Genomic DNA, 26,170 nt, shown 5'->3' with positions numbered 1-26,170 from the left:
ACCAGAAACATAAGGCATGCTGAATACCAAAATCTGAGGCCTCATCTTTTCATCCCAAGTTGCTGATGGAATACACTGAAAAATATCTGTTTCATAATGTAGATCTGTAAACATTTCAGGCAAGTCCTTAAAGCGTTCACCTCACTGTTGACCCTTAACTATTTAACAGCAAATGGGCCAGACACCTTGTTGGGATCCACTGGGCTAGATTATAACAAAACTTTTATTACAAATGGTATCATCATCATCATCATCAATCGTATTTATTGAGCGCTTACTATGTGCAGAGCACTGTACTAAGTGCTTGGGAAGTACAAATTGGCAACATATAGAGACAGTCCCTACCCAACAGTGGGCTCACAGTCTAAAAGGGGGAGACAGAGAACAAAACCAAACATACTAACAAAATAAAATAAATAGAATAGATATGTACAAATAAAATAAATAAATAGAGTAATAAATAAATAGAGTAATAAATAAATAAATAGAGTAATAAATAAATAGAGTAATAGAGTATCACGCCACAGTCTTCCTCCAACATCAGGAAAGGGCCTTTTCGTGAAATGATGCAAAAATTCTTCAGTGCGCTTAGGGAAACGGACCACCTTACCTGGGGACAGATTTGCTGACAGTAATCCTCCGGTGAGAGGGACTGCTGAGGACAAGAGGCCAGTATCCTAGCAACCAGGTCGCACTTTCGCCAATCAGCAGCGGCTGCTTCAGCATCACGGCCTCCAGCTAGTCCCGCTGAAACAAAGGTCGGAGACATCGAAAGAGCAAAAACATATTTTAAATGAAAATTCTGGGTTTTTGTGTTTTGTTTTTTAAAATCATCTGACACGCCTTTGAGTAACATTCCTCCGTGCCTGGGAAAGGGGACAAGGAGGTGCCTGCCCCCTGCTTGCTAGACTGTGAGTCCGTTGCTGGGTAGGGACCGTCTCTATATGTTGCCAACTTGTACTTCCCAAGTGCTTAGTCCAGTGCTCTGCACACAGTAAGTGCTCAATTAAATACAATTGAATCAATGTAGTAGTTTCACAACTTTCTCCTTCAGAATGTAAGGGGCAGAAAAAAATGCCCTACAAGATCATGGTCATGGGTTCAAATCCCGGCTCTGCCAAATGCCAGCTGAGTGACCTTGGGCAAGTCACTTAACTTCTCTGTGCCTCAGTTACCTCATCTGTAAAATGGGGATTAAAACTGTAACCCCCACGTGGGACAACCTGATCACCTTGTATCCTCCCCAGCGCTTAGTACAGTGCTTTGCACATAGAAAACGCTTAACAAATGCCATTATTATTATTATTATTATTATTAAACCAATGATCCACTCAGCCCAGAGTTCAGTCACAGACAGAGGTGCCCATAGGACTCTTGGTGGAAGAATCTGGAAATTTTTTCCTTAGTAGCACTCTTCATGGGAGATGTGTACCTTCTAACATTCCTTCCCAACATTTTTCCATCTAATAACCCTCCATAATCATGAATTTACCTAAATCCTCCTTGAAAATATTAATCTTTTCCGATGACACTACTTTCTTCAGGGACAAATTCTATGTTCATACTCCTCACTTTGAAGACAGCTGGCCTAGCAAGCATTTCTAACAGAACAGAGGCGTTCTAAATATGCTATCATTGTGCATCTTCTCCAAGTTTGAACAATGTACTCTGGCTTCATAAAGGGGCCCCTCCCCACAGGCCAAACAAGTGCCAGACTCCCTATTTTTAAAAACTATCTCTAGTGCAAGCAGAGAGGTTTGTTGAACTTCCTCTCATGGGTGCTAACTTCATGAGGTGTTGAGGGCTAAGGCCACCATAAATTTTCAGTTGAGGGGCTTGAAATTTGGGATGGACTCAGCCTCGCTTTTTCCGAGTTTCCACCATGATATGAGAGCGTCTGATCAGGGCCGGAACGACTCCAGGTCAGGTCTTTGTGACCCATTAACTTTAAAAACTTCCTGACGTTCCCAAGTCCCATTCTACAGTAATAATAGTAATAATAATGATGGCATTTATTAACTGCTTACCATGTGCAAAGCACTGTTCCAAGCGCTGGGGAGGTTGCGAGGTCATCAGGTTGTCCCACGGGGGGCTCACAGTCTTAATCCCCATTTTACAGATGAGGTAACTGAGGCACAGAGAAGTTAAGAGACTTAACCAAAGTCACCCAGCTGAAATTGGCGGAGCTGGGATTTGAACCCATGACCTCTGACTCCAAAGCCCGGGCTCTTTCCACTGAGCCATGCTGCTTCTCTACAAGGTTCAGTGAATCAATCAATGCTATTTATTGAGCACCTACTCTGGGCAAAACACTTGGTTCAGTACAAATTTCACCCAAAAAAGCTTCATCCCTTTGTCATCCTCACCCTCCAAATAATAATAATAATAATAGCATTTATTAAGCGCTTACTATGTGCAAAGCACTTTTCTCAGCGCTGGGGAGGTTACAAGGTGATCAGGTTGTCCCACGGGGGGCTCACAGTCTTAATCCCCATTTTACAGATGAGGTAACTGAGGCCCAGAGAAGTGAAGTGACTTGCCCAAAGTCACACAGCTGACAATTGGTGGAGCCGGGATTTGAACCCATGACCTCTGACTCCAAATGTAAATTTGGCACATTCTTTAAAGACCTGTCTTGCACCACAGTATCAGTCCAGTCCCGAAATGATGTTATCGTCAGTACCCAAACTCACAATGGACATTTTCCTCTATAATCAATCAAGCAAGCAAGCAATCGTATTTATTGAGCGCTTACTGTGTGCAGAGCACTGTACTAAGCGCTTGGGAAGTACAAGTTGGCAACATATAGAGACAGTCCCTACCCAACAGTGGGTTCACAGTCTAAAAGATCTATAGGATGTAACACCATTCTTGATTTTGTACCTGGATTTTCTGCCTGCTGAGCTGCTCTGATTAGGGCCGCTTGTGTTGTTCGGTTCTAAAACAGAGGAGCAGCGTGACCTAGTGGAACGATCATAGTCCCGGGAACCAGAGGACCTGGGTTCTAATCCTGGCTCTGCTCCTTGTCTGCTGCGTGACCTTGGGGAAGTCACTTAACTTTTCCGTGCCTCAGTTTCTTCATCTGTAAAATGGGGCTCCAATGCCTGCTTTCCCTCCTTCTTATATTATGAGCCCCCTGTGGGACGCTTGTACCAACCCTACTGCTCAGAACAGTGCTTGACACATACTAAGTACTTTACAAATACCAACTAAAACAGAGCCCACTATGGGGCTTCTTCACTAATAGGAGAAAAACCAGAATACTCCATTTCTGATCTGTCTACTAAAGGCTCTGGCTTCACTTAGTCCAGAGAATTTTAGCCAGGTAAATACGATTTCTGGGCATTAGCTCAGTGGGAAATTAACGTGAATAAGTGACAACATGGGAGCTCTTACCACCTGCTCCTTCCACAATGCCCTGGACCACAGCCTGGACGCCATTGGGTTTCATCAGCCTTTCCGAGAGCAACTGCCCGCACAGACGTCGCAACCAGGCCGGGGCTCGAGGAAAGGTTTGTCTTGTCCCATCTCTGGAGCACTCGGAGCTCTACAAGGAAAAACACGTGCAGAATGTCAGAGAGATGATCCTAATTCGGTTGGCAATACTTAGCAAATGGAATCCAATCATTCAGATACTTAGTGGCTGTAATTAATGATTCCCAAATCATCAGAGGTGAGGTAAGATAGTTAGCCGCAAAGCAACAGGCCTGCCTCTGTAAAAATGTTCTTTAATTCATTCATTCATGGAGAGCAGCATGGCTCAGTGGAAAGAGCCCGGGCTTTGGAGTCAGAGGTCCTGGGTTCAAATCTCAGCTCCTCCAATTGTCAGCTGTGTGACCTTGGGCAAGTCACTTAACTTCTCTGTGCCTCAGTTACCTCATCTGTAAAATGGGAATTAAGACTGTGAGCCCCCCGTGGGGCAACCTGATTACCTTGTAACCTCCCCAGCGCTTAGAACAGTGCTTTGCACATAATAAGCGCTTAATAAATGCCATCATTATTATTATTATTATTCACTCATTCAATCGTATTTATTGAGCGATTACTGCTTGCAGAGCACTGTACTAAGCACTTGGGAAGTACAAGTTGGCAACACATAGAGAAGGTCCCTACCCAATAACGGGCTCACAGTCTAGAAGGGGGAGACAGACAACAAAACAAACATGTAGACAGGTGTCAAAATCGTCAGAACAAATAGAATTATGGCTAAATGCACATCATTAACAAAATAAACAGAATAGTAAATACGTACAAGGAAAACTTACTTCTCAATGACTTACTGACCTCGCTTTCAGAACAAGGTTTCAGAAAGAAACCTTTCTGAAGCAGAGAAGCAGCATGGCTCAGTAGGAAAGAGCCCGGGCTTTGGAGTCAGAGGTCATGGGTTCAAATCCCAGCTCTGCCAATTGTCAGCTGTGTGACTTTGGGCAAGTCACTTAACTTCTCTATGCCTCAGTTCCCTCATCTGGAAAATGGGGACTAAGACTGTGAGCTCCACGAGGGACAACCTGATCACCTTGTAACCTACCCAGTGCTTAGAACAGTGCTTTGCACATAGTAAGTGCTTAATAAATGCCATCATTATTATTGTTATTATTAGAGAACCGAGCTCTAAGGTCCACAGACTAATAATAATAATCATGATATTTCATTTGTATATACTGAATGCTTACTGTGTGCAGAGCAGTGTGCTGCACGCTTGAGTAATTTGTTAAGTGTTTACTATGTGCCAAACACACTACTAAGCGCTGGGGTAGATACAAGATTCCACAAAGGGCTCATAGTCTAAGTAGGAGGGAGAACAAGTTTAGAATTCCCATTTTGCGGGTGAGGGAACTGAGGCACAGAGTCAATTGACTTGCCCAAGGTTAAGTGGAGGAGCCAGGATTAGAATCCAAGTCCTCTAACTCACTAGCCCATGTTCAATCAATCAATTTATTGAGCGCTTACTGTGTGCTGAGCACTGTACTAAGCGTTTGGGAAATACAAGTCGGCAACACATAGAGACAGTCCCTACCCAACAGCGGGCTCACAGTCTAGAAGGGGAGACAGAGAAAACCAAACATACTAACAAAATAAAATAAATAGATATGTACAAGTAAGATGAATAAATAGAGTAATAAATATATACAAACATATATACATATATACAGGTGCTGTGGGGAAGGGAAGTGTTCTTTCCACTAAACCACACTGCTTCTCTAAGAAGAAAGAACATTCTCAAAATACTGAAAAAGGCACATGCCTAAAGAGAGCTAAAATGGTAGCAATGCCAGCAAAGTTCTCCTACCTATATTCATTCATTCAATTGTATTTATTGAGCAGTTGAGCGCATTTATTGAGCAGTTACTGTGTGCAGAGTACTGGACTAAGCACTTGGGAAGTACAAGTTGGCAACATAGAGAAATGGTCCCTACCCAACAACAGGCTCACAGTCTAGAAGGGGGAGACAGAAAACAAAACATATAGACAGGTGTCAAAATCGTCAGAACAAATAGAATTACTGCTATATGCACATCGTTAACAAAATAAATAGAATAATAAATATGTTCAAGTAAAATAAATAGAGCAATAAATCTGTACAAATATATACAAGTGCTGTGGGGAGGGGAAGGAGGTAGGGCTGGGGGGATGGGGAGGAGGAGAGGAAAAAGGGGGCTCAGTCTGGGAAGGCCTCCTGGAGGAATTGAGCTCTCAGAAGGGCTTTGAAGGGAGGAAGAGAGCAAGCTTGGCAGATGTGTGGAGGGAGGGCAGTCCAGGCCAGGGAAAATCAATCAATCAATCAATCGTATTTATTGAGCGCTTACTGTGTGCAGAGCACTGTACTAAGCGCTTGGGAAAGACGTGGGCCGGGTGTCGACGGCGGGACAGGCGAGAACGAGGCATAATGAGGAGGTTAGCGGAAGAGTAGCAGAGGGTGCGGGCTGGGCTGGAGAAAGAGAGAAGGATATGACCCAGGGTGATCTCTAAATATGTCTTTCACCAGAAACTGAGATTTCCTGTAATTTATTTGCTTATAATAATGTCTATCTCTCCCTCTAGCCTGTAAACTCCTTGTGGGCAGGGAACATGTCTACCAATTCATCTGCACACAGTTTAGGGATCACAACTCCTCATCCCCATGGACGGGAAGATTTTACGAAGCAGAACTGTCCCCTGGGTCCCCTCTGGCAGGATTCTCCCTCCCGTGGGGTAATCCAAGCAGAAATACCATAGACATACAGGACCCGAAACCTAACCACGGTGATTTCATTCAAATACTGCTCCCATTAGCAGCTACTTTACTTTATAAAAGTGCCCAAGCTTTATTTAGTGACAAAAATAGTAACTTAGTATGACACTAACTAGCCTGCCTAAATAGCCAAGCCTATACTCAACTGGATTCATTCTTTAGCAGCCAAAAGTGAATGGATAATTCCTGCATACATCCCCTTTGTTAAAAAAAAGTTGATTAAAAAATAGTGCTTTTTTTTAAGTCACTACTTAAGTTAGCTGTAGCTCAGCAAGATACTTCAAAATTAAAGGGCTTTCTGAATTTTCAGAGTCTTTATTACCCAAATTACACAACAGAAAAATGAACTAACCATTTTTTTTAACATATATATTTGTTAGATAGCTATTTCAATAAGCATAGGTCAGGTCTAGGATGCTTTACTTACAGAAAATATTTGACTCCTACCTTTTTATTATAATGAAAATTGTTTTTTATATATATATATTTTTAAAACCCCAAGTTTTCAAGATCTTCAGTTATGTCTTTGAGCCATGTTGGAGAATCAATCCATCAGTATATTTACTAAGTCCCAACTATGCGCACAGCACAACATAACTACTTGGGAGCATACAAAAGAGGTAAGAAAACATGGACCCTACCCTCAATGAGCAAGTGGAGGAGACATGCAGAAAAACTATTTTATACAGAGTGGGAGTAGGAGAAAGAACAAAGCTACAACTGTTAATAGCAGGAGTAAGAACAGTTAAGTAGAGAAATGAATGTGAGAACTAATAAATTAATTAGTATATAAAGGCTAAAGAAAGGTGTTCTCCCTCCCGCTTAAACTGTGAGCCCCATATGGGACCGAATCATCATCATCATCATGGTATGTGTTAAGCGCTTTTTACGTGCTATGCACTGTAATAACAATAATAATAATTGTGGTATTTGTTAAGCACTTGCTGTGTTCTAGGCACTGTACTAAGCGCTGGGGTGGATCCAAGCCAACTGATTTGGACACAGTCCCTGTCCCCCATGGGACTCACAGTCTCAATCTCCATTTTATAGATGAGGCAACTGAAGCCAGAGAAGTAATAATAACAATAATAATAGCATTTATTAAGTGCTTACTACGTGCAAAGAACTGTTCCAAGTGTTGGGGAGGTTACAAGGTGACCACAGGTTGTCCCACAGGGGGCTCACAGTCATAATCCCATTTTTACAGATGAGGTAACTGGGGCACAGAGAAGTTAAGTGACTTGCCCAAAGTCACACAGCTGACAATTGGAGAAGCCAGGCTCTGAACCCATGACCTCTGACTCCAAAGCCCATGCTCTTTCCACTGAGCCACGCTCAAGTGACTTGCCCAAGGTCACACAGCAGACAAGTGGTGGAGCCAGGATTAGTACCCAGGTCCTTCTGGCTCCTAGGCCCGTGCTATATCCACTAAGCATGCTGCTCCTCATTACGATTATGTTGTCTCCACCTCAGCACTTAGTTGTGCTCAACATATACTGAGCACTTACTTTTAAAAAAAAATAAACGTAAGTGTTAAGAGTGGCTGTAAGCGTTGACACAACCTGGAGCGTACTTCTCTGGCTTAAGGTATAGGTAAAATTGTAGTTTCTTACTTTAGCTTACACCTGTAGTAGTCATAGGAAAGTCCTTTCTTGCTGATTTCTTAAGAACTCGTGACAATCTAGATAAATGCTCATTTTCCCCAGCCCAAATTTAGAATGCGGTAGTCACTGTTTCTCAGTATCACAGTTTGGTGAGGCCAGTGAAGCATCCTGTCTCTGACCTGATCACTCTCCCTTCAACCAAGTCCAGCTATCCCAACCCTTTTCCACTCTTCCTTTACTTTGGAGTTCTTCACAAACTAGACACAACCTGGGGTGGATATCCCCTGGAGGAGGTGGGCTTTCAGGAAGGCTTTAAAGACAGAGAAAGAATACAAAAATTCGAAGGCACGTCTTCACCTTATGTGCTAATTATTAAGTGATCAGATAATTTGTATTCGGGCAGAGGCATTATTAGAGTACAAGGGAAACCCAGCAAACACTACCACCAATGATGCTCTCCGACTCCCAGCACCGTTGCTGTAGCCTTAGTACCTGCTGAGGTCCACCCTGGAGAAGCAGCAGTTCCCGGACAACGAGAGGCTGGTAGACTCGGTCCAATATGCTCCTCATGGCCTCCCTTGCCCCATCTCTTTCCTCTCCGCTCAGGCCCTGAAACACAAATACAGGTTACACTTTTAGACTGTGAGCCCACTGTTGGGTAGGGGCTGTCTCTATATGTTGCCAATTTGTACATCCCAAGCGCTTAGTACAGTGCTCTGCACATAGTAAGCGCTCAATAAATACGATTGATTGATTGATTACACACCAGAACACTACTAAAGATGGAGCTGGACAACCCCATAGTTCTGTGGCACAACTAATACATGGGCCATACTGATACTTGCTTCAAACTTGGAGAATGAATAGATCAATGGGATCTAGAGCACGTACCATGTGCGGAGCATTGTATTAAATGCTTGGGAGAATACAATATAATGCAGTTGGATGACATCTCCTGCTCTCAAGAGGTTTACGGTCCAGTGGAGGAACTCAAAGGGGTGTTAGCCACCAGAAGCAGTGTCGCCTAGTACAGAGACCACTGAACCTGGTTCTAATCCCAGCTCCACCACTTATCTGCTGTATGACTTTGGACAAGTCACTTCTGTGAACTCCATGTGGGACATGGACTGCGTCCAACACGATTAGCTTGTATCTATTGCGGTGCTTGGTCCAGTGACTGCTATATAGTAAGTGCTTAACAAATACCATTTGAAAAAACCCACGGGAGTTCAGTAGACTACAACACGAAAAAGAGCAATTAAACTGTTATGCCAAGGAGGTCACTGGGGGTGTGTGTGCAGGGATGATTTTAGTAAGCACTGCCACAGATGATAAACTCAATCCTTATTTATTGTATCGGCACGTTTCCTTGCTCTACGGGGTACCATATTTGACATATGGTAGCTAAACGGGACATTGCAGAGACTGCAACACTTGGAAAGGCGCTCTTGAATGTGGTTGTTTCTCCACAAAGAAATGTAAATGCCACTAACAGATCGGATTTCAGCCTCCCATGGGAAATTCCAGACACTGCAACACTTGGAAAGGAGCTCTTGAATATAATTATTTTGCATAAAGAGAGGCAAATGTTACACCAGATTGAATTTCAGCCTCATGGAGCAACACGAATGAGAAATTAATGAATGAGCTGTAGGTCTGGAGAAACGATACAGAAATGACAAATTTTCAGCTTCTCAGAGCCTGTGAGCACCCATTTCAGATCATTGAAAGTATCAAAATTTATAACCACCAATTTATATACATGAAGAAGATACCATATCCATTTCCTCAGGCGTACTTCTCTGGCTTAAGGTACAGGTAAAATTGTAGTTTATTACTTTAGCTTACACCTGTAGTAGTCATAGGAAAGTCCTTTCTTGCTGATTTCTTGAGAACTCATGACATAATCTAGGGGAAGCAGTGTGGCTCAGTGGAAAGAGCCCGGGCTTTGGAGTCAGAGTTCATGGGTTCAAATCCCGGCTCCGCCAATTGTCAGCTGTGTGACTTTGGGCAAGTCACTTAACTTCTCTGTGCCTCAGTTACCTCATCTGTAAAATGGGGAATAAGATTGTGAGCCCCCCAAAGGACAACCTGATCACCTTGTAACCTCCCCAGCGCTTAGAACAGGGCTTGGCACATAGTAAGCGCTTAATAAATGTCGTTATTATTATTATTATTATTATTATTATTATTAATTATTATTATTATAAATGCTTACCTTCCCCAGCCAAAATTTAGAATATGGTAGTCACTGTTTCTCAGCATCACAGTTGGGTGAGGCCAGTGAAGCATCCTGTCTCTGACCTGATCACTCTCCCTTCAACCAAGAACAGTACAGCTATCCCAACCCTTTTTCCACTCTTCCTTTACTTTGGAATTCTTCACATACTAGACCCCTGTCCAAACCTTCCCGCTCCTTTAAATCAATCGATATTTACTGAGCACTTACGGTGTGCACAGCACTGTACTAAGTGTTCGAGAGAATACAGAGTTGGTAGACAGACTGTGATGGGGAAATGAGGGCGCAGTTAGGGAAGGCCTCTTGGAGGAAATGTGATTTTAATAGGGCTTTGAAGGTGGGGAGAGTGGTGGTCTCTCATATATCAATCAATCAATCAATCAATTGTATTTATTGAGCGCTTAATGTGTGCAGAGCACTGTACTAAGCGCTTGGGAAGTACAAGCTGGCAACATATAGAGACAGTCCCTACCCAACAGTGGGCTCACAGTCTAAAAGGGGGAGACAGAGAACAAAACCAAACATACTAACAAAATAAAATAAATAGAATAGATATGTACAAGTAAAATAAATATATGTAAAATATATGAAGGGGGAGGGAGTTCCAGGCCAGAGAGAGGGTGTGGGCAAGGGGCAGGCAGGAAGATAAACGAAACTGAGATACAGTGAGTAGTATGGCATTATAGAATTTAATAATAATAATAAAAATAATGGCATTTATTAAGTGCTTACTATGTGGAAAGCACTGTTTTAAGCACTGGGGAGGTTACAAGGTGATCAGGTTGTCCCATGGGAGGCTCACAGTCTTCATCCCCATTTTACAGATGCGGTAACTGAGGAAAAGAGAAGTGAAGTGACTTGCCCAAAGTCACACAGCTGACAATTGGCAGAGCCAGGATTTGAACCCATGACCTCTGACTCCAGAGCCCAGGCTCTTTCCACTGAGCAACACTGCTTCTAAGAAGAGAGGACTGAACTGGCAGAGACCAGAATGTCTAAGGGATGACTCTCAGTATTACAAGAGGGTATCTTTCGTCTCGCCTTCTTGCACAGGAACAAACAGTTGAATCGTGACGTAAAGAGAAAATACGCAGGCCCTTCAAACTCCTTAGCCAGAGGTGGAGTTAAGTGACAGGTATTCTGCAGAGCAGATTCCCGCAGGACTTCAGGTTAAAGATTTCCAAAAAAAAAATAATAATCATCATCATCAATCGTATTTATTGAGCGCTTACTATGTGCAGAGCACTGTACTAAGCGCTTGGGAAGTACAAATTGGTAACATAATAATAATAATAATGGCATTTATTAAGCGCTTACTATGTGCAAAGCACTGTTCTAAGCGCTGGGGAGGTTACAAGGCGATCAAGTTGTTCCACTGGGGGCTCCCAGTCTTAATCCCCATTTTACAGATGAGGTAACTGAGGCACAGATACTTGCCCAAAGTCACACAGCTGGCAACTGGCAGCAGTTCAGTAGTCGCATCCACGCCAAAAATGATCTAGTATAAATTCAATATACTTACCTTCAATTCTTCCAAAGACCTTGCAGGTTCCCCTTGTACTTTCACGGGGCAAAATCCCAACTGGCAGAGTCCGGCCACAATGTCCCCAAGATGACGGCTGAGAACGAGGTTGCCCAGGGATGCATGCTGTGCAACATCTAAGAGAACAGTGCAGCTAGTGTACAACCTTCGCCCCGCGCTTGGGGCTGTGGCAAGGGTGACGGTCCCCTGCACAACAGCACCAAACTCTGACCTACACCTCAGAGGGACGCCGACACCAGGCAAGAGGTACGGACAGATTCCCAGCGTCACCACGAACTGCAACGCAGACTGAACGGTCTTCTGCTGGGAGATACTGAGGGTGTCGGGGCCGAGGGCAGGAGCTACTTCTGCCGTCCTGGGGTTGGGCTGGGGTGGCTGGAAATCGGCCGCCAGAAGGATCATCTTCTGCTTCAGACACAAGAGTAATAACAAGATTTGCGAAGTAAAGCTCCATGTCGCGTCTTCAGAGTCCTGGGGCCACTTTGCTTTACTAGCAATGTCGCTTCTCAAGCTCCTCAGTTCCTTCCACTGAGAATCCTTCTCAAAGTTTGCCTCCAAAGCAGCCAGGTTGGCTTTCAAAGTATCCAACAGAATACTATGTTTTGCGATCTGCAGCGAACTTGAATCTGATCCTTTAAATTAAAAAAAAAAAAAAGTTACGCGACCAGTTGGGTACTGCAATTTGTTAAACCATCTATTCATCCTTTAGGAGAAGCAGCATGGCTCCATGGAAAGAGCCCCGGGTTTGGGAGTCAGAGGTCATGGGTTCAAATCCCGGCTCCGCTACTTGTCCGCTGTGTGACTGTGGGTAAGTCACTTAACTTCTCTGTGCCTCAGTTCCCTCATCTGTAAAATGGGGATTAAGACTGATTAAGATTGAGTTTTAAGATTAAAATTGAGGGGGATTAAGATTGAGCCCCCTGTGGGACAACCTGATCACCGTGTAACCTCCCCAGCGCTTAGAACAGTGCTTTGCACATAGTAAGCACTTAATAAATGCCATTATCATTATTATTATTATATTTCAAAAGAAGCAGTGTGGCCTAATGGAAAGAGCATGCGCCTGGGAATCAAGGGATCTGGGTTCAATCACATTTACTGAGCGCTTACTGTGTACAGAGCAGGTTCTAATCCCGACTCTGCCACTGCTTGCTGTGTGACCTTGGGCAAGTCGCTCAACTTCTTGGTGCCTCAGTTTCCTCAACTGTAAAAGGGGGATTACAACCTACTCCCTCCTACTTAGATGGTGAGACGCGGGACGGGAACTGTGAACAACCTGATAAACTTGTACCAACCCCAGAGCTTAGAACAGTGATTGACCCATAATAAGTGCTTAAACAAATACCACAGAAAAATATAACGAGTCTGCTTTTAAATTGTGGTACCACAGAGTAAATTAAGATCTCAATTCCAAGATCGGGGGACACAAACGAGCTGATAAAAGCATCTCAAAGTTTCTTCAAGCATCCCTCAAAATATAAGTTGGTCTTTTCTGCCCTCTTCTGATAATGGGGATGATGACATTTTGATATTTCCTCAACCATTTCTTCAATGAACATCAAAAACAAACAATTTCGTGCTTGGGGCAAGAGACAGTTCTCACAAATGAACAAAAGCCATGAATCTCATGCCCCAAGAAGGGTCTGTAAGCAACTCAGTTCCACATCATTTTGGGGCCTCGTTATTTACCAAGACTTTTTATTTTCAGTGCATTATCAGAACACGCGAAGTCAAAGTTTAAGCCAAAACTGGGATAAAAGAAGTTGACTTCTAGTCAACCCGCTAAAATGGCAAGAATTTTCTGCCTTTAAAAACACTGGCTCAAAGGGATAGAAAAAAAAAAATTCAGGGGTGGAGGAGAGATCCCTACGGGTATAATAATGATGGCATTTATTAAGCGCTTACTATGTGCAAAGCACTGTTCTAAGCACTGGGGAGGTTACAAAGTGATCAGGTTGTCCCACAGGGGGCTCACAGTATTAATCCCCATTTTACAGTTGAGGTAACTGAGGCCCAGAGAAGTGAAGTGACTTGCCCAAAGTCACACAGCTGACAATTGGCGGAGCCGGGATTTGAACCCATGACCTCTGTCTCCAAAGCCAGACTCTGACTGAACCACGCTGCTTCTCCAAAATGGAAATGGAAGTAAAGAAGGCATTGTTCCATGAAGCATCCTCAGAAGGTACTGCTTAGACAATAATGGGCTGCTCAGACCCTGACCTGATCCAGTAACGGCTTTTGTGTTCTCACATAAATGCAGTGGTCCAAGGCTGGATGCAAGTCCTCTCCTTGACTTTCTCATCATCAATCGTATTTATTGAGCGCTTACTATGTGCAGAGCACTGTACTAAGCGCTTGGGAAGTACAAATTGGCAACATATAGAGACAGTCCCTACCCAACAGTGAGATCACAGTCTAAAAGGGGGAGACAGAGAACAAAACCAAACATACTAACAAAATAAAATAAATAGAATAGATATGTACAAGTAAAATAAATAAATAAATAGAGTAATAAATATGTACAAACATACGTACATATATACAGGTGCTGTGGGGAAGGGAAGGAGGTAAGATGGGGGGGATGGAGAGGGGGACGAGGGGGAGAGGAAGGAAGGGGCTCAGTCTGGGAAGGCCTCCTGGAGGAGGTGAGCTCTCAGCAGGGCCTTGAAGGGAGGAAGAGAGCGAGCTTGGCGGATGGGCAGAGGGAGGCCATTCCAGGCCCGGGGGATGACGTGGGCCGGGGGTCGATGGCGGGATCTCGTCACTGTAGACGGCACTACCAGCCTTCCCATCTCACAAGCCCGCAACCTTGGTGTCATCCACGGGCTTTGGAGTCAGGGGTCATGGGTTCGAATCCCGTCTCCGCCGATTGTCAGCGGGGTGATAGAGAAGCAGTGTGGCTCAGTGGAAAGAGCACGGGCTTTGGAGTCAGAGTTCACGGGTTCGAATCCCGGCTCCGCCGATTGTCAGCTGGGTGATAGACTGTGAGCCCACTGCTGGGTAGGGACTGTATATGTTGCCAACTTGTACTTCCCAAGCGCTTAATACTGTGCTCTGCACACAGTAAGTGCTCAATAAATACGATTGATTGATAATAGAGAAGCAGCGTGGCTCAGTGGAAAGAGCATGGGCTTTGGAGGCAGAGGTCGTGGATTCGAATCCCAGTTCCGCCACTTGTCAGCTGGGTGATAATAATAATAATGGCATTTATTAAGCACTTACTATGTTACCCTTTTTATTATTTTATTTATTACTCTCTTTTATTTGTACATATTTATTCTTTTATTTTGTTAATATGTTTTGTCTTGTTGTCTGTCTCCCCCTTCTAGAATGTGAGCCCACTGGTGGGTAGGGACCGCCTCTATATGTTGCCAACTTGGACTTCCCAAGCGCCTAGTACGATGCTCTGCACACAGTAAGCACTCAATAAATACAATTGATTGAATGACTGAATCCTTGACTCCGCTCTCTCGTTCACCCCTCACAACCAATCCGTCACCAAAACCTGCCGGTCTCACCTCCGCAATGTCGCCAAGATCTGCCCTTTCCTCTCCATCCAAACCACTACCTCGCTGGTTCAATCTCTCATCTTATCCCGAACGGATGACTTTATCAGCCTCCTCTCTGATCTCCCATCCTCCTGTCTCTCCCCACTTCAGTCTACACTTCACGCGGCTGCCCGGGTCATCTTTGTGAGAAACGTTCTGGGCACGTTACTCCCCTCCTCAAAAATCTCTAGTGGCTGCCTGTCATCATCATCATCATCAATCGTATTTATTGAGCGCTTACTGTGTGCAGAGCACCGTACTAACCGTTTGGGAAGTACAAATTGGCAACATATAGAGACAGTCCCTACCCAACAGTGGGCTCACAGTCTACGCATCAAGCAAAAACTCCTTCCCCTGGCTTGGAATGCCCTCCCTCCGCACATCTGTGCACTTCTAGACTGTGAGTCCACTGTTGGGAAGGGACCATCTCTATATGTTGCCAACTTGGACTTCCCAAGCGCTTAGTACAGTGCTCTGCACACAGTAAGCGCTCAAAAAATACGATTGAATGAATCTGCCAAGCTAGCTCTCTTCCTCCTTTCAAAGCCCTACTGAGCGCTCACCTCCTCCAAGAGGCCTTCCCAGACTGAGCCCCCTTTTTCCTCTCCTCCTCCCCCTCACGCTACCTCCTTCCCCTCCCCACAGCACCTGCATATAAGTTTGTACAGATTTATTACTCATTTATTTTACTTGTACATATTTACTATTCTATTTATTTCATTAATGATGTGCATTTAGCTTTAATTCTATTTGTTCTGACGACTTGACACCTGTCCACGTGTTTTGTTTTGTTCTCTGTCTCCCCCTTCTAGACTGTGAGCCTGTTGTTGGGTAGGGACCGTCCCTATATGTTGCCAACTTGTACTTCCCAAGCGCTTAGTACAGTGCTCTGCACACAGTAAGCACTCAATAAATATGATTGAATGAATGAATTCCTGAGTCTACCTCACGGCACAGAGTTTATTGCTGTACACTCTAAGGGCTTAAAGGAAGAGGAGCGCTTAGTACAGTGCTCTGTCTTTCCCTCTAGACTCATCGTGGACAGGGAATGTGTCTACCAACTCTGGTAATAATAATAATAATAATTATGGTGTTTGTTAAGCACTTACTATGTGCCAAGCACTGTTCTAAGTGCTAGGGTAGATAGAAGGTAATCAGGTTGTCCTACATGGGGCTCAGTCTTAATCCCCATTTTACAGATGAGGTAACTGAGGCACAGAGAAGTTAAGTGACTTGCCCAAGGTCACACAGCTGACAAGTGGCGGAGCAGGGATTAGAACCCACGTCCTCTGACTCCCAAGACCGTGCTCTTTCCACTAAGCCATGCTGCTTCTCAATTCTATTATCTCAATTATGTTATATTGTACTCACCCAAGCGCTTAGTACAGTGCCCTGCAAACAGTAAGGGTTCAATAAATATGATTGATTGACTGCACATGGTAGGTCCTCAATAAATACCACTGATGATGACGAAGAGGAGAGACTGTGAGCCCACTGTTGAGTAGGGACTGTCTCTATATGTTGCCAACTTGTACTTCCCAAGCGCTTAGTACAGTGCTCTGCACACAGTAAGCGCTCAATAAATACGACTGATTGATCGATTGATTAAACCACTGGCATTCTGTGAGAGGCTGAGGCTTCGTGGTTCTTAATAATATAATGTTGGTATTTGTTAAGTGCTTACTATGTGCCAAGCACTGTTCTAAACGCTGGGTAGGGACCGTCTCTATATGTTGCCAACTTGCACTTCCCAAGCGCTTAGTACAGTGCTCTGCACACAGTAAGCGCTCAATAAATACGACTGAATACAAGGAAATCAGGTTGGCCCACGTGGGGCTCACAGTCTCAATCCCCATTTGACGGATGAGGTAACTGAGGCACAGAGAAGTGAAGTGGCTTGCCCAAGGTCGCAGAGCAGACAAGTGGCGGGGTCGGGATTGGAACCCATGACCTCTGACTCCCAAGCCCGGGCTCTAGCCACTAGGCCAAGCTGCCATGCTGCTTCTTCTGAGGTAACAAAATGAAAAGGAGGGCAGCTGAGGCGAGGAGGCCGCGGACTGAGCCTGAGGATGGGGTGGGTGCAGTTGTGAGCCCACTGTTGGGTAGGGGCTGTCTCTATATGTTACCAACTTGGACTTCCCAAGCGCTTAGTACAGTGCTCTGCACACAGTAAGTGCTCAATAAATACGACTGATTGATTGATTGATTGTAAGGAGAAGGGAAAGTGGTCTAGACTGTGAGCCCACTGTCGGGAGGGACCGTCTCTATATGTTGCCAACTTGGACTTCCCAAGCGCTTAGTACAGTGCTCTGCACACAGTAAGCGCTCAATAAATACGATTGATTGATTGATTGATTGTAAGGAGAAGGGAGAGTGGTCTAGACTGTGAGCCCACTGTTGGGAGGGAACGTCTCTACATGTTGCCAACTTGGACTTCCCAAGTGCTTAGTACAGTGCTCTGCACACAGTAAGTGCTCAATAAATACGATTGATTGATTGATTGTAAGGAGAAGGGAGAGTGGTCTAGACTGTGAGCCCACTGTTGGGAGGGACCGTCTCTATATGTTGGCAACTTGGACTTCCCAAGCGCTTAGTACAGTGTTCTGCCACAGTAAGCGCTCAATGAATACGATTGAATGAATGAATGAAATGGACAGGATCCCTTCCCCAGAGGGGACATGGAGAGCGACGGGGAACCAGCGGCTGATGGGAGGTAACAAAATGAAAAGGAGGGAAGTTGAGGCGAGGAGGCCGTGGACTGAGTCTTAGGACGGGGTAGGCGCAGTTGTGAGCCCACTGCTGGGTAGGGACTGTCTCTATATGTTGCCAACTTGCACTTCCCAGGTGCTTAGTACAGTGCTCTGCACACAGTAAGCGCTCAATAAATACGATTGATTGATTGATTGTAAGGAGAAGGGAGAGTGGTCTAGACTGTGAGCCCACTGTTGGGAGGGAACGTCTCTACATGTTGCCAACTTGGACTTCCCAAGTGCTTAGTACAGTGCTCTGCACACAGTAAGCGCTCAATAAATACGATTGATTGATTGATTGATTGTAAGGAGAAGGGAGAGTGGTCTAGACTGCGAGCCCACTGTTGGGAGGGACCGTCTCTAGATGTTGGCAACTTGGACTTCCCAAGCGCTTAGTACAGTGCTCTGCCACAGTAAGTGCTCAATAAATACGACTGAATGAATGAATGAAATGGACAGGATCCCTTCCCCAGAGGGGACATGGAGAGCGACCGGGAACCAGCGCTCAATAGATACGATTGACTGATTGATTGATTGTAAGGAGAAGGGACAGTGGTCTAGACTGTGAGCCCACTGTTGGGTAGGGACCGTCTCTATATGTTGCCAACTTGGACTTCCCAAGCGCTTAGTACAGTGCTCTGCACACAGTAAGCGCTCAATAAATACGATTGAATGAATGAAATGGACAGGATCCCTTCCCCAGAGGGGACATGGAGAGCGACTGGGAACCAGCGCTCAATAAATACGATTGATTGATTGATTGTAAGGAGAAGGGAGAGTGGTCTAGACTGTGAGCCCACTGTTGGGTAGGGACCGTCTCTATATGTTGCCAACTTGGACTTCCCAAGCGCTTAGTACAGTGCTCTGCACACAGTAAGCGCTCAATAAATACGATTGACCGATTGATTGTAAGAAGGGAAAGTGGGCTAGACTGTGAGCCCACTGTTGGGAGGGACCGTCTCTATATGTTGGCAACTTGGACTTCCCAAGCGCTTAGTACAGTGCTCTGCCACAGTAAGCGCTCAATAAATACGATTGACTGATTGATTGTAAGGAGAAGGGAAAGTGGTCTAGAATGAATGAATGAATGAAATGGACAGGATCCCTTCCCCAGAGGGGACATGGAGAACGACTGGGAACCAGCGCTCAATAAATACGATTGATTGATTGATTGTAAGGAGAAGGGAAAGTGGTCTAGACTGTGAGCCCACTGTTGGGTAGGGACCGTCTCTATATGTTGGCAACTTGGACTTCCCAAGCGCTTAGTACAGTGCTCTGCCACAGTAAGCGCTCAATAAATACGATCGATTGAATGAATGAATGATTGTAAGGAGAAGGGAGAGTGGTCTAGACTGTGAGCCCACTGTTGGGAGGGACCGTCTCTATATGTTGGCAACTTGGACTTCCCAAGCGCTTAGTACAGTGCTCTGCCACAGTAAGCGCTCAATAAATACGACTGAATGAATGATTGTAAGGAGAAGGGAGAGTGGTCTAGACTGTGAGCCCACTGTTGGGTAGGGACCGTCTCTATAGGTTGCCAACTTGTACTTCCCAAGCACTTAGTACAGTGCTGTGCACACAGTAGGCGCTCAATAAATACGATTGACTGATTGTAAGGAGAAGGGAAAGTGGTCTAGAATGAATGAATGAATGAAATGGACAGAATCCCTTCCCCAGAGGGGACATGGAGAGCGACTGGGAACCAGCGCTCAATAAATACGATTGATTGATTGATTGACTGTAAGGAGAAGGGAGAGTGGTCTAGACTGTGAGCCCACTGTTGGGTAGGGACCGCCTCTATATGTTGCCAACATGGACTTCCCAAGCGCTTAGTACAGTGCTCTGCACACAGTAAGCGCTCAATAAATACGATTGACTGATTGATTGTAAGAAGGGAAAGTGGGCTAGACTGTGAGCCCACTGTCGGGAGGGACCGTCTCTATATGTTGCCAACTTGGACTTCCCAAGCGCTTAGTACAGTGCTCTGCCCACAGTAAGGGCTCAATAAATATGAATCATCATCAATCATCATCATCAATCGTATTTATTGAGCGCTTACTGTGTGTAGAGCACTGTACTAAGCGCTTGGGAAGTACAAGTTGGCAACATAAATAGACATAGCAATAGAATGAAATGGACAGGATCCCTTCCCCAGAGGGAACATGGAGAGCAACGGGGAACCAGCGGCTGATGGGCCCCGCGCCGCCCTCTTACCTCCGGGGCTCAACAGCAACCTTAGGGCCATGGCGATTCGCTCCAACGACCCACCGCCAGGGTGGCTCGTTCCCCACGCCTGCCCGGCGGCCGCCATAACTGGAGTGGCTCACAGGCTCCCAGGGTCCCTGAGGCCGTCAACATCCTGGCAGCGCACCGCCCCCATCTCGGCTGAGGTAAACGGAACCCTCCCCCTGAGCCACCATGTTTGTGAGGCACCAAGGCCCTCCCCCTCAGCCGCCATGTTGGTGAGGCAAAGAAGGCCCACCCCCTGAGACGCCATGTTGGTGGGGCTAAGAAGGCCCACCCCCTGAGCCGCCATGTTGGTGAGGCAAAGAAGGCCCACCCCCTGAGACGCCATGTTGGTGAGGCAAAGAAGGCCCACCCCCTGAGCCGCCATGTTGGTGAAGCAACAAGACCCGCCCCCTGAGCCGCCATGTTGGTGAGGCAAAGAAGGCCCACCTCCTGAGCCGCCATATTGGTGAGGCAAAAGGCCCTCTCCCTGGGCCGCCATATTGGTGAGGCAATATGCCGTCTCCCTGGGCCGCCATATTGGTGAGGCAACATACCCTCTCCCTGAGCCGCCATATTGGTGAGGCGACATGCCCGCTCCCTGAGCCGCCATATTGGTGAGGCAACATGCCCTCCCCCTGAGCCGCCATGTTGGTGAGGCAAACAAGGCCCGCCCCCTGAGATGCCATGTTGGTGAAGCAAACAAGGCCCGCCCCATGAGATGCCATGTTGGTGAGGCAACAAGCCCCTCTCCCTGAGCCACCATGTTGGTGAGGCAAACAAGGACCGCCCCCTGATCCACCATGTTGGTGAGGCAAACAAGCCCGCCTCCCTCACCCCCACCCCAGTGCGGCCATGTGGTGAGGCAACAAGGCCAGTCCCTTGAGACGCCATGTTGGTGAGGCAAACAAGGCCTTCCCCCTGAGCCGCCATGGTAAGTGAGGCAAACAAGGGCCACCCTAGGAGCCGCCATGTTGGTGAGGAAAACAAGACCCGCTTCCCCTGGGCCGCCATCTTAGGTGAGGCAGACAATCTCCCCTGCGCCGCCATGTTGGGTGAGGTAAGCGAGGCACCGCCCCTTCCCTGCGCCTCAAATAATAATGATGGCAATTATCAAGCGCTTACTATGTGCAAAGCACTGTTCTAAGCGCTGGGGCTGTTACAAGGTGATCAGGTTGTCCCACGGGGGGCTCACGGTCTTAATCCCCATTTTACAGATGAGGTATCTGAGGCACAGAGAAGTTAATTGACTTGCCCAAAGTCACACAGCCGACAATTGGCGGAGTCGGATTTTGAACCCATGACCTCTCACTTCAAAGCCTTCGAACTCAGCCTCGTTTTGCCTCTAGAGGGCGCTGGCGAAGAGTACTTGGACTTTTCCTTTCAGTCATATTTATTGAGCACCTGTATATATGTATATATATACAGTGCTTTGCACATAGTAAGCGCTTAATAAATGCCATCATTATTATATGTTTGTACATATTTATTACTCTATTTATTTATTTATTTATTTTACTTGTACATATCTATTCTATTTATTTTATTTTGTTAGTATGTTTGGTTTTGTTCTCTGTCTCCCCCTTTTAGACTGTGAGCCCACTGTTGGGTAGGGACTGTCTCTATATGTTGCCAACTTGGACTTCCCAAGCGCTTAGTACAGTGCTCTGCGCACAGTAAGTGCTCAATACGATTGATGATGATGATGATGAGTGAGCGCTTACTCTGGGCACTGTACTAAGCGCTTGGGAGAGTACACTACAACGACAAACGGGCACATTCCCTGCCCGAAACAACCTCACAGTCTAGAGGGGGAGACAAATTTTTTGCTCGAATTTGCCACAGTTTACATCAGAAGATGTAAGTGTATAATAATAATGGTAGTTAAAGCGTTTACTATGTGCCAAGCACTGTTCTAAGCGTTGGAGTAGATACAAGGTCATCGGGTTATCCCATGTGGGGCTCGAAGCCTTAATCCCCATTTTATAGATGAGGTAACTGAAGCACAGAGAAGTTAAGAGAAGCAGCGTGGCTCAGTGGAAAAAGCACGGGCTTTAGAGTCAGAGGTCATGGGTTCGAATCCTGACTCCGTCACATGTCTGCTGTGTGACATTGGGCAAGTCACTTACCTTCTCTGAGCCTCAGTCACCTCATCTGTAAAATGGGGATTAAGACTGTGAGCCCCACGTAGGACAACCTGATCACCTTGTATCTCCCCAGCGCTTAGAACAGTGCTTTGCACATAGTAAGCACTTAACAAATGCCATTATTATTGAGAAGGAGCGTGGCTTAGTGGAAAGAACCCGGGCTTTAGAGTCAGAGGTCAGAGGTTCAAATCCTGACTCCGCCAATTTGTCAGCTGTGTGACTTTGGGCAAGTCACTTCACTTCTCTGGGCCTCAGTTACCTCATCTGTAAAATGAGGATTAAGACTGTGAGCCCCACGTGGGACAACCTGATCACTTTGTATCTCCCCAGCGCTTAGAACAGTGCTTTGCACATAGTAAGCACTTAACAAATGCCATCATTATTATTGAGTGAACTTGCCCAAGGTCACACAGCAGACAAGTGGTAGCAGAATTAGAACTCATGTCCTCTGACTCCTAAGCCTGTGCTTTTTCCACTAAGCCATGCTGCTTCCCACTTGAAACATCCATATTTGATTGAAACATTCACATTTCAATCAATCAGCTGATCAATAAATGGTATTTATTGAGTGCTTTTCACTGTGCAAAGCACTGTACTCAACACTTAGGAGAGTACACTACAACAGAGTTACAAATACCTTTCCACATGGTATTTATTGAGTGCTTACTATGGGCAGAACGCTGTACTAAGCACTTGGGAGAGTAATAATTATTATGGTATTTGTTAAGTGCTTACTTTGCACCAGGTACTGTACTAAGCGCTGATTCATTCATTCATTCAATTGTATTTATTGAGCGCTTACTGTGCGCAGAGCACTGTACTAAGCGCTTGGGAAGTACAAGTTGGCAACACACAGAGACGGTCCCTACCCAACAATGGGCTCACAGTCTAGAAGGGGAAGACAGACAACAAAACAAAACATGTGGACAGGTGCCAAGTCATCAGAATAAATAGAAATAAAGCTAGATGCACATCATTAACAAAATAAATAGAATAGTAAATATGTCCAAGTAAAATAAATAGAGTAATAAATCTGTACAAACATATATACAGGTGCTGTGGGGAGGGGAAGGAGATAGGGTGGGGGAGGGATGGGGAGGAGGAGAGGAAAAAGGGTAGGAAAAAGGAAAAAGACTGATGATCTAAGCACCCTTTCTCCCCCCTCACCCACCCACCCACGTGCCAGATACCTAGCTTTGGGATCCATGCAAAGCCAGGCTGGGAAGTCAGAGGTCATGGGTTCTAATTCCAGCTCTGTCATATTCATTCATTCAATCATATTTATTGAGCGCTTACTGTGTGCAGAGCACTGTACTAAGCGCTTGGGAAGTACAAGTTGGCAACATATAGAGATGGTCCCTACCCAACAGTGGGCTCTGTCATATGTCTGCTGTGTGACCTTGGGTAAATCCCTTACCTTCTCTATGCCTCAGTTCCCTCATCTGTAAAATGGGGATTAAGATTGTGAGCCCCATGTGGGACAACCTGATTACCCTGTATCTACCCCAGCGTTTAACACAAGTAAGCGCTTAATACCATCATTACTATATAACACAGTTGATTGATTTCCTGCTCACAATGAGTAGGCACCTGTATATATGTATATATGTTTGTACATATTTATTACTCTATTTATTTATTTATTTTACTTGTACATATCTATTCTATTTATTTTGTTAGTATGTTTGGTTTTGTTCTCTGTCTCCCCCTTTTAGACTGTGAGCCCACTGTTGGGTGGGGACTGTCTCTATATGTTGCCAACTTGTACTTCCCAAACGCTTAGTAAAGTGCTCTGCACACAGTAAGCGCTCAATAAATACGATTGATGATGATGATGAGTTTAACAGACAATAAGGGGCTAAGAGTGGGGTGAATTTCAAGTGCTTAAAGGGTATAGATTAATTAACCAATAACATTTATTGGGCACTTACTGTTTGTAGAGCACTGTACTAAGCGTTTGGGAGAGTAGTAACAATAATAATTATGGTATTTGTTAAGCATTTACTATGTGCCAAACACTATTCTAAGTAGAGGTAGATAAAAGGTAATCAGGTTATCTCATGGTGGGGGTTGGGGGCGGGTGTTTGTGGCACATTCCCTACCCACAATGAGCTTACGTCTAGAAGGGGAGACAGACATTAATATAAATAAATTACAAATATTTCCATAAGTGTTGTGGGGCTGAGGGAAAAGTGAATAAAAAGTGTAAATCCAAGTACAAGGGTGACACAGAATAGAGTTTGCCTCTGTTTCCTCAACTGTAAAAAGATGTTCCCACTCCCCTGTAGACTTTGGACCCAGTCACTATTCTTCATAAGGCTCAATCTGCTTATCTACCCCAGATTTAGAAACAGTGCTTGGCGTATAGTAAGGGCTTAACAAATACCACAATTATGATTTAGTTCTGAGACTATTTGAATGTGAGATAACATTCCAATTATGGGCTCGGAAGGAATTGTGATTATGGAGGATAAGGAGCAAACAAGAGGAAATGGGCTTAAATCAACACTGTTGAGGATTGTGATTAAAATGGCCAGATTTTTGTTTGGAAATAAAGATTCAATCAGTCATATTTTTTGAGCACTTACTACGTGCAGGGCACTGTTGTAAGCACTTGGGAGAGTACAATGCAACAGAATTAGCAGAAGTGGAAACTAAGTAGTCAATTGTTACCACTGACTTGCTCAGGCAACAGGACCGTCCCTCTAGGTTCCCGGCTCTGCCACATGTCTGCTGTGTGACCTTGGGCAAGTCACTTAACTTCTCTGAGCCTCAGTTACCTCATCTGTCAAATGGGGATTAAGATTGTGAGCCCCACATGGGACAACCTGATCATCTTGTATCCCCCAGCGCTTAGAACAGTGCTCTGCACATAGTAAGCACTTAACAAATGCCATTATTATTATTATTAGGTAGCCATCACTAAAGAAGCAGCGTGGCCTACTGGATAGAGCACAGGTCTGTCTCTGCAACTCAGGAAGGACATAATTGAATTGGATTGGATAGTAGAATTGAACTGGATAATAGATAGAAGGGGCAACTGTGATGATCAGAAGCTGGAGAAGCTTTCATATATGTGCAGACTGAAAAGATTAGGACTCTGGTCCACAGAGATGAAGGCTAAGAATTAACATGATTGAAATCTGCAATATCATTAATGGTGTTGGCATGCTGAATTGGATTCTGTTTTTCATTGGATTATAAACTCCTTTAGGAGGATTATTATTTTATTCAATGTTGACTACATGCAAAGCCCTGGGGTATATAGTATTAGTAATTGCGTTTATTAAGCACTTACTGTGTGCAAAGTACTGTAGTAAGTGCCAGGAAAGTATGCTGGTGGTAAATACAAAATAATTAACACACTGCCCCTGTTCCACAAAGGGGTCACAATCTAAGCGGGATAGACACACAGAACAATAATATAATACAAATTAATAGAGCAAACATTCAAATTCAAATCGAATAATCCAAAATTACAACAGTAAAATACGTATATAAAAAAACCAGTACTTGAAAAGAGCAGTTTGAGGGTACATCACTGCCACAACCTTCCCAGTGTTTTAAAAGTTGAGAAAGCAGACTTGGCTCTCGTGAACTCCAAAAATCCCAGAGTTGTGGAGGCTCTGGCTGTAAGGATCCTGGCTTCTCATCTGAGGGCTGCCCACAGCAAGTGCTCAAAAAAAATGCTACCATAACAATAAGACAGGGAATAATGATTATTATTATGGTATTTGTTAAACCTTTACTATGTGCCAAGCACTGTACTAAGCATTGGGGTAGATAATAATATAATTGTGGTCATTATTAAGTGCTTGTTATATAATAATGATAATGATGGCATTTATTAAGCACTAACTATGTGCAAAGCGCTGCTCTAA

The 26,170-nt window shown here is 44.9% G+C and overlaps 1 protein-coding gene across 2 annotated transcripts in view; it reads right to left on the bottom strand.

Moving 5' to 3' along the window:
* TANGO6 (transport and golgi organization 6 homolog) overlaps positions 1-20,251 on the bottom strand; it is a 117,087-nt gene extending 96,836 nt beyond the window's left edge. For both annotated transcript variants that reach the window (XM_038754653.1, XM_038754654.1), the window contains exons 1-5: positions 20,131-20,251; positions 11,598-12,250; positions 8,329-8,445; positions 3,397-3,547; positions 611-747 (exon numbers count right to left, since the gene is read on the bottom strand). In XM_038754653.1, coding sequence (XP_038610581.1) covers positions 611-747; positions 3,397-3,547; positions 8,329-8,445; positions 11,598-12,250; positions 20,131-20,227 — 1,155 coding nt within the window. In that variant the 5' untranslated portion in view covers positions 20,228-20,251. The remainder of the gene's footprint in view (positions 1-610; positions 748-3,396; positions 3,548-8,328; positions 8,446-11,597; positions 12,251-20,130) is intronic.
* Positions 20,252-26,170: the final 5,919 nt, after the last annotated feature.

This window comes from Tachyglossus aculeatus, chromosome 11, assembly GCF_015852505.1.
Source record: "Tachyglossus aculeatus isolate mTacAcu1 chromosome 11, mTacAcu1.pri, whole genome shotgun sequence".
Classification (NCBI taxonomy): domain Eukaryota; kingdom Metazoa; phylum Chordata; class Mammalia; order Monotremata; family Tachyglossidae; genus Tachyglossus; species Tachyglossus aculeatus.
Note: the sequence above shows the minus strand (reverse complement) of the source record. Positions and strands in the feature narration are given on the sequence as shown.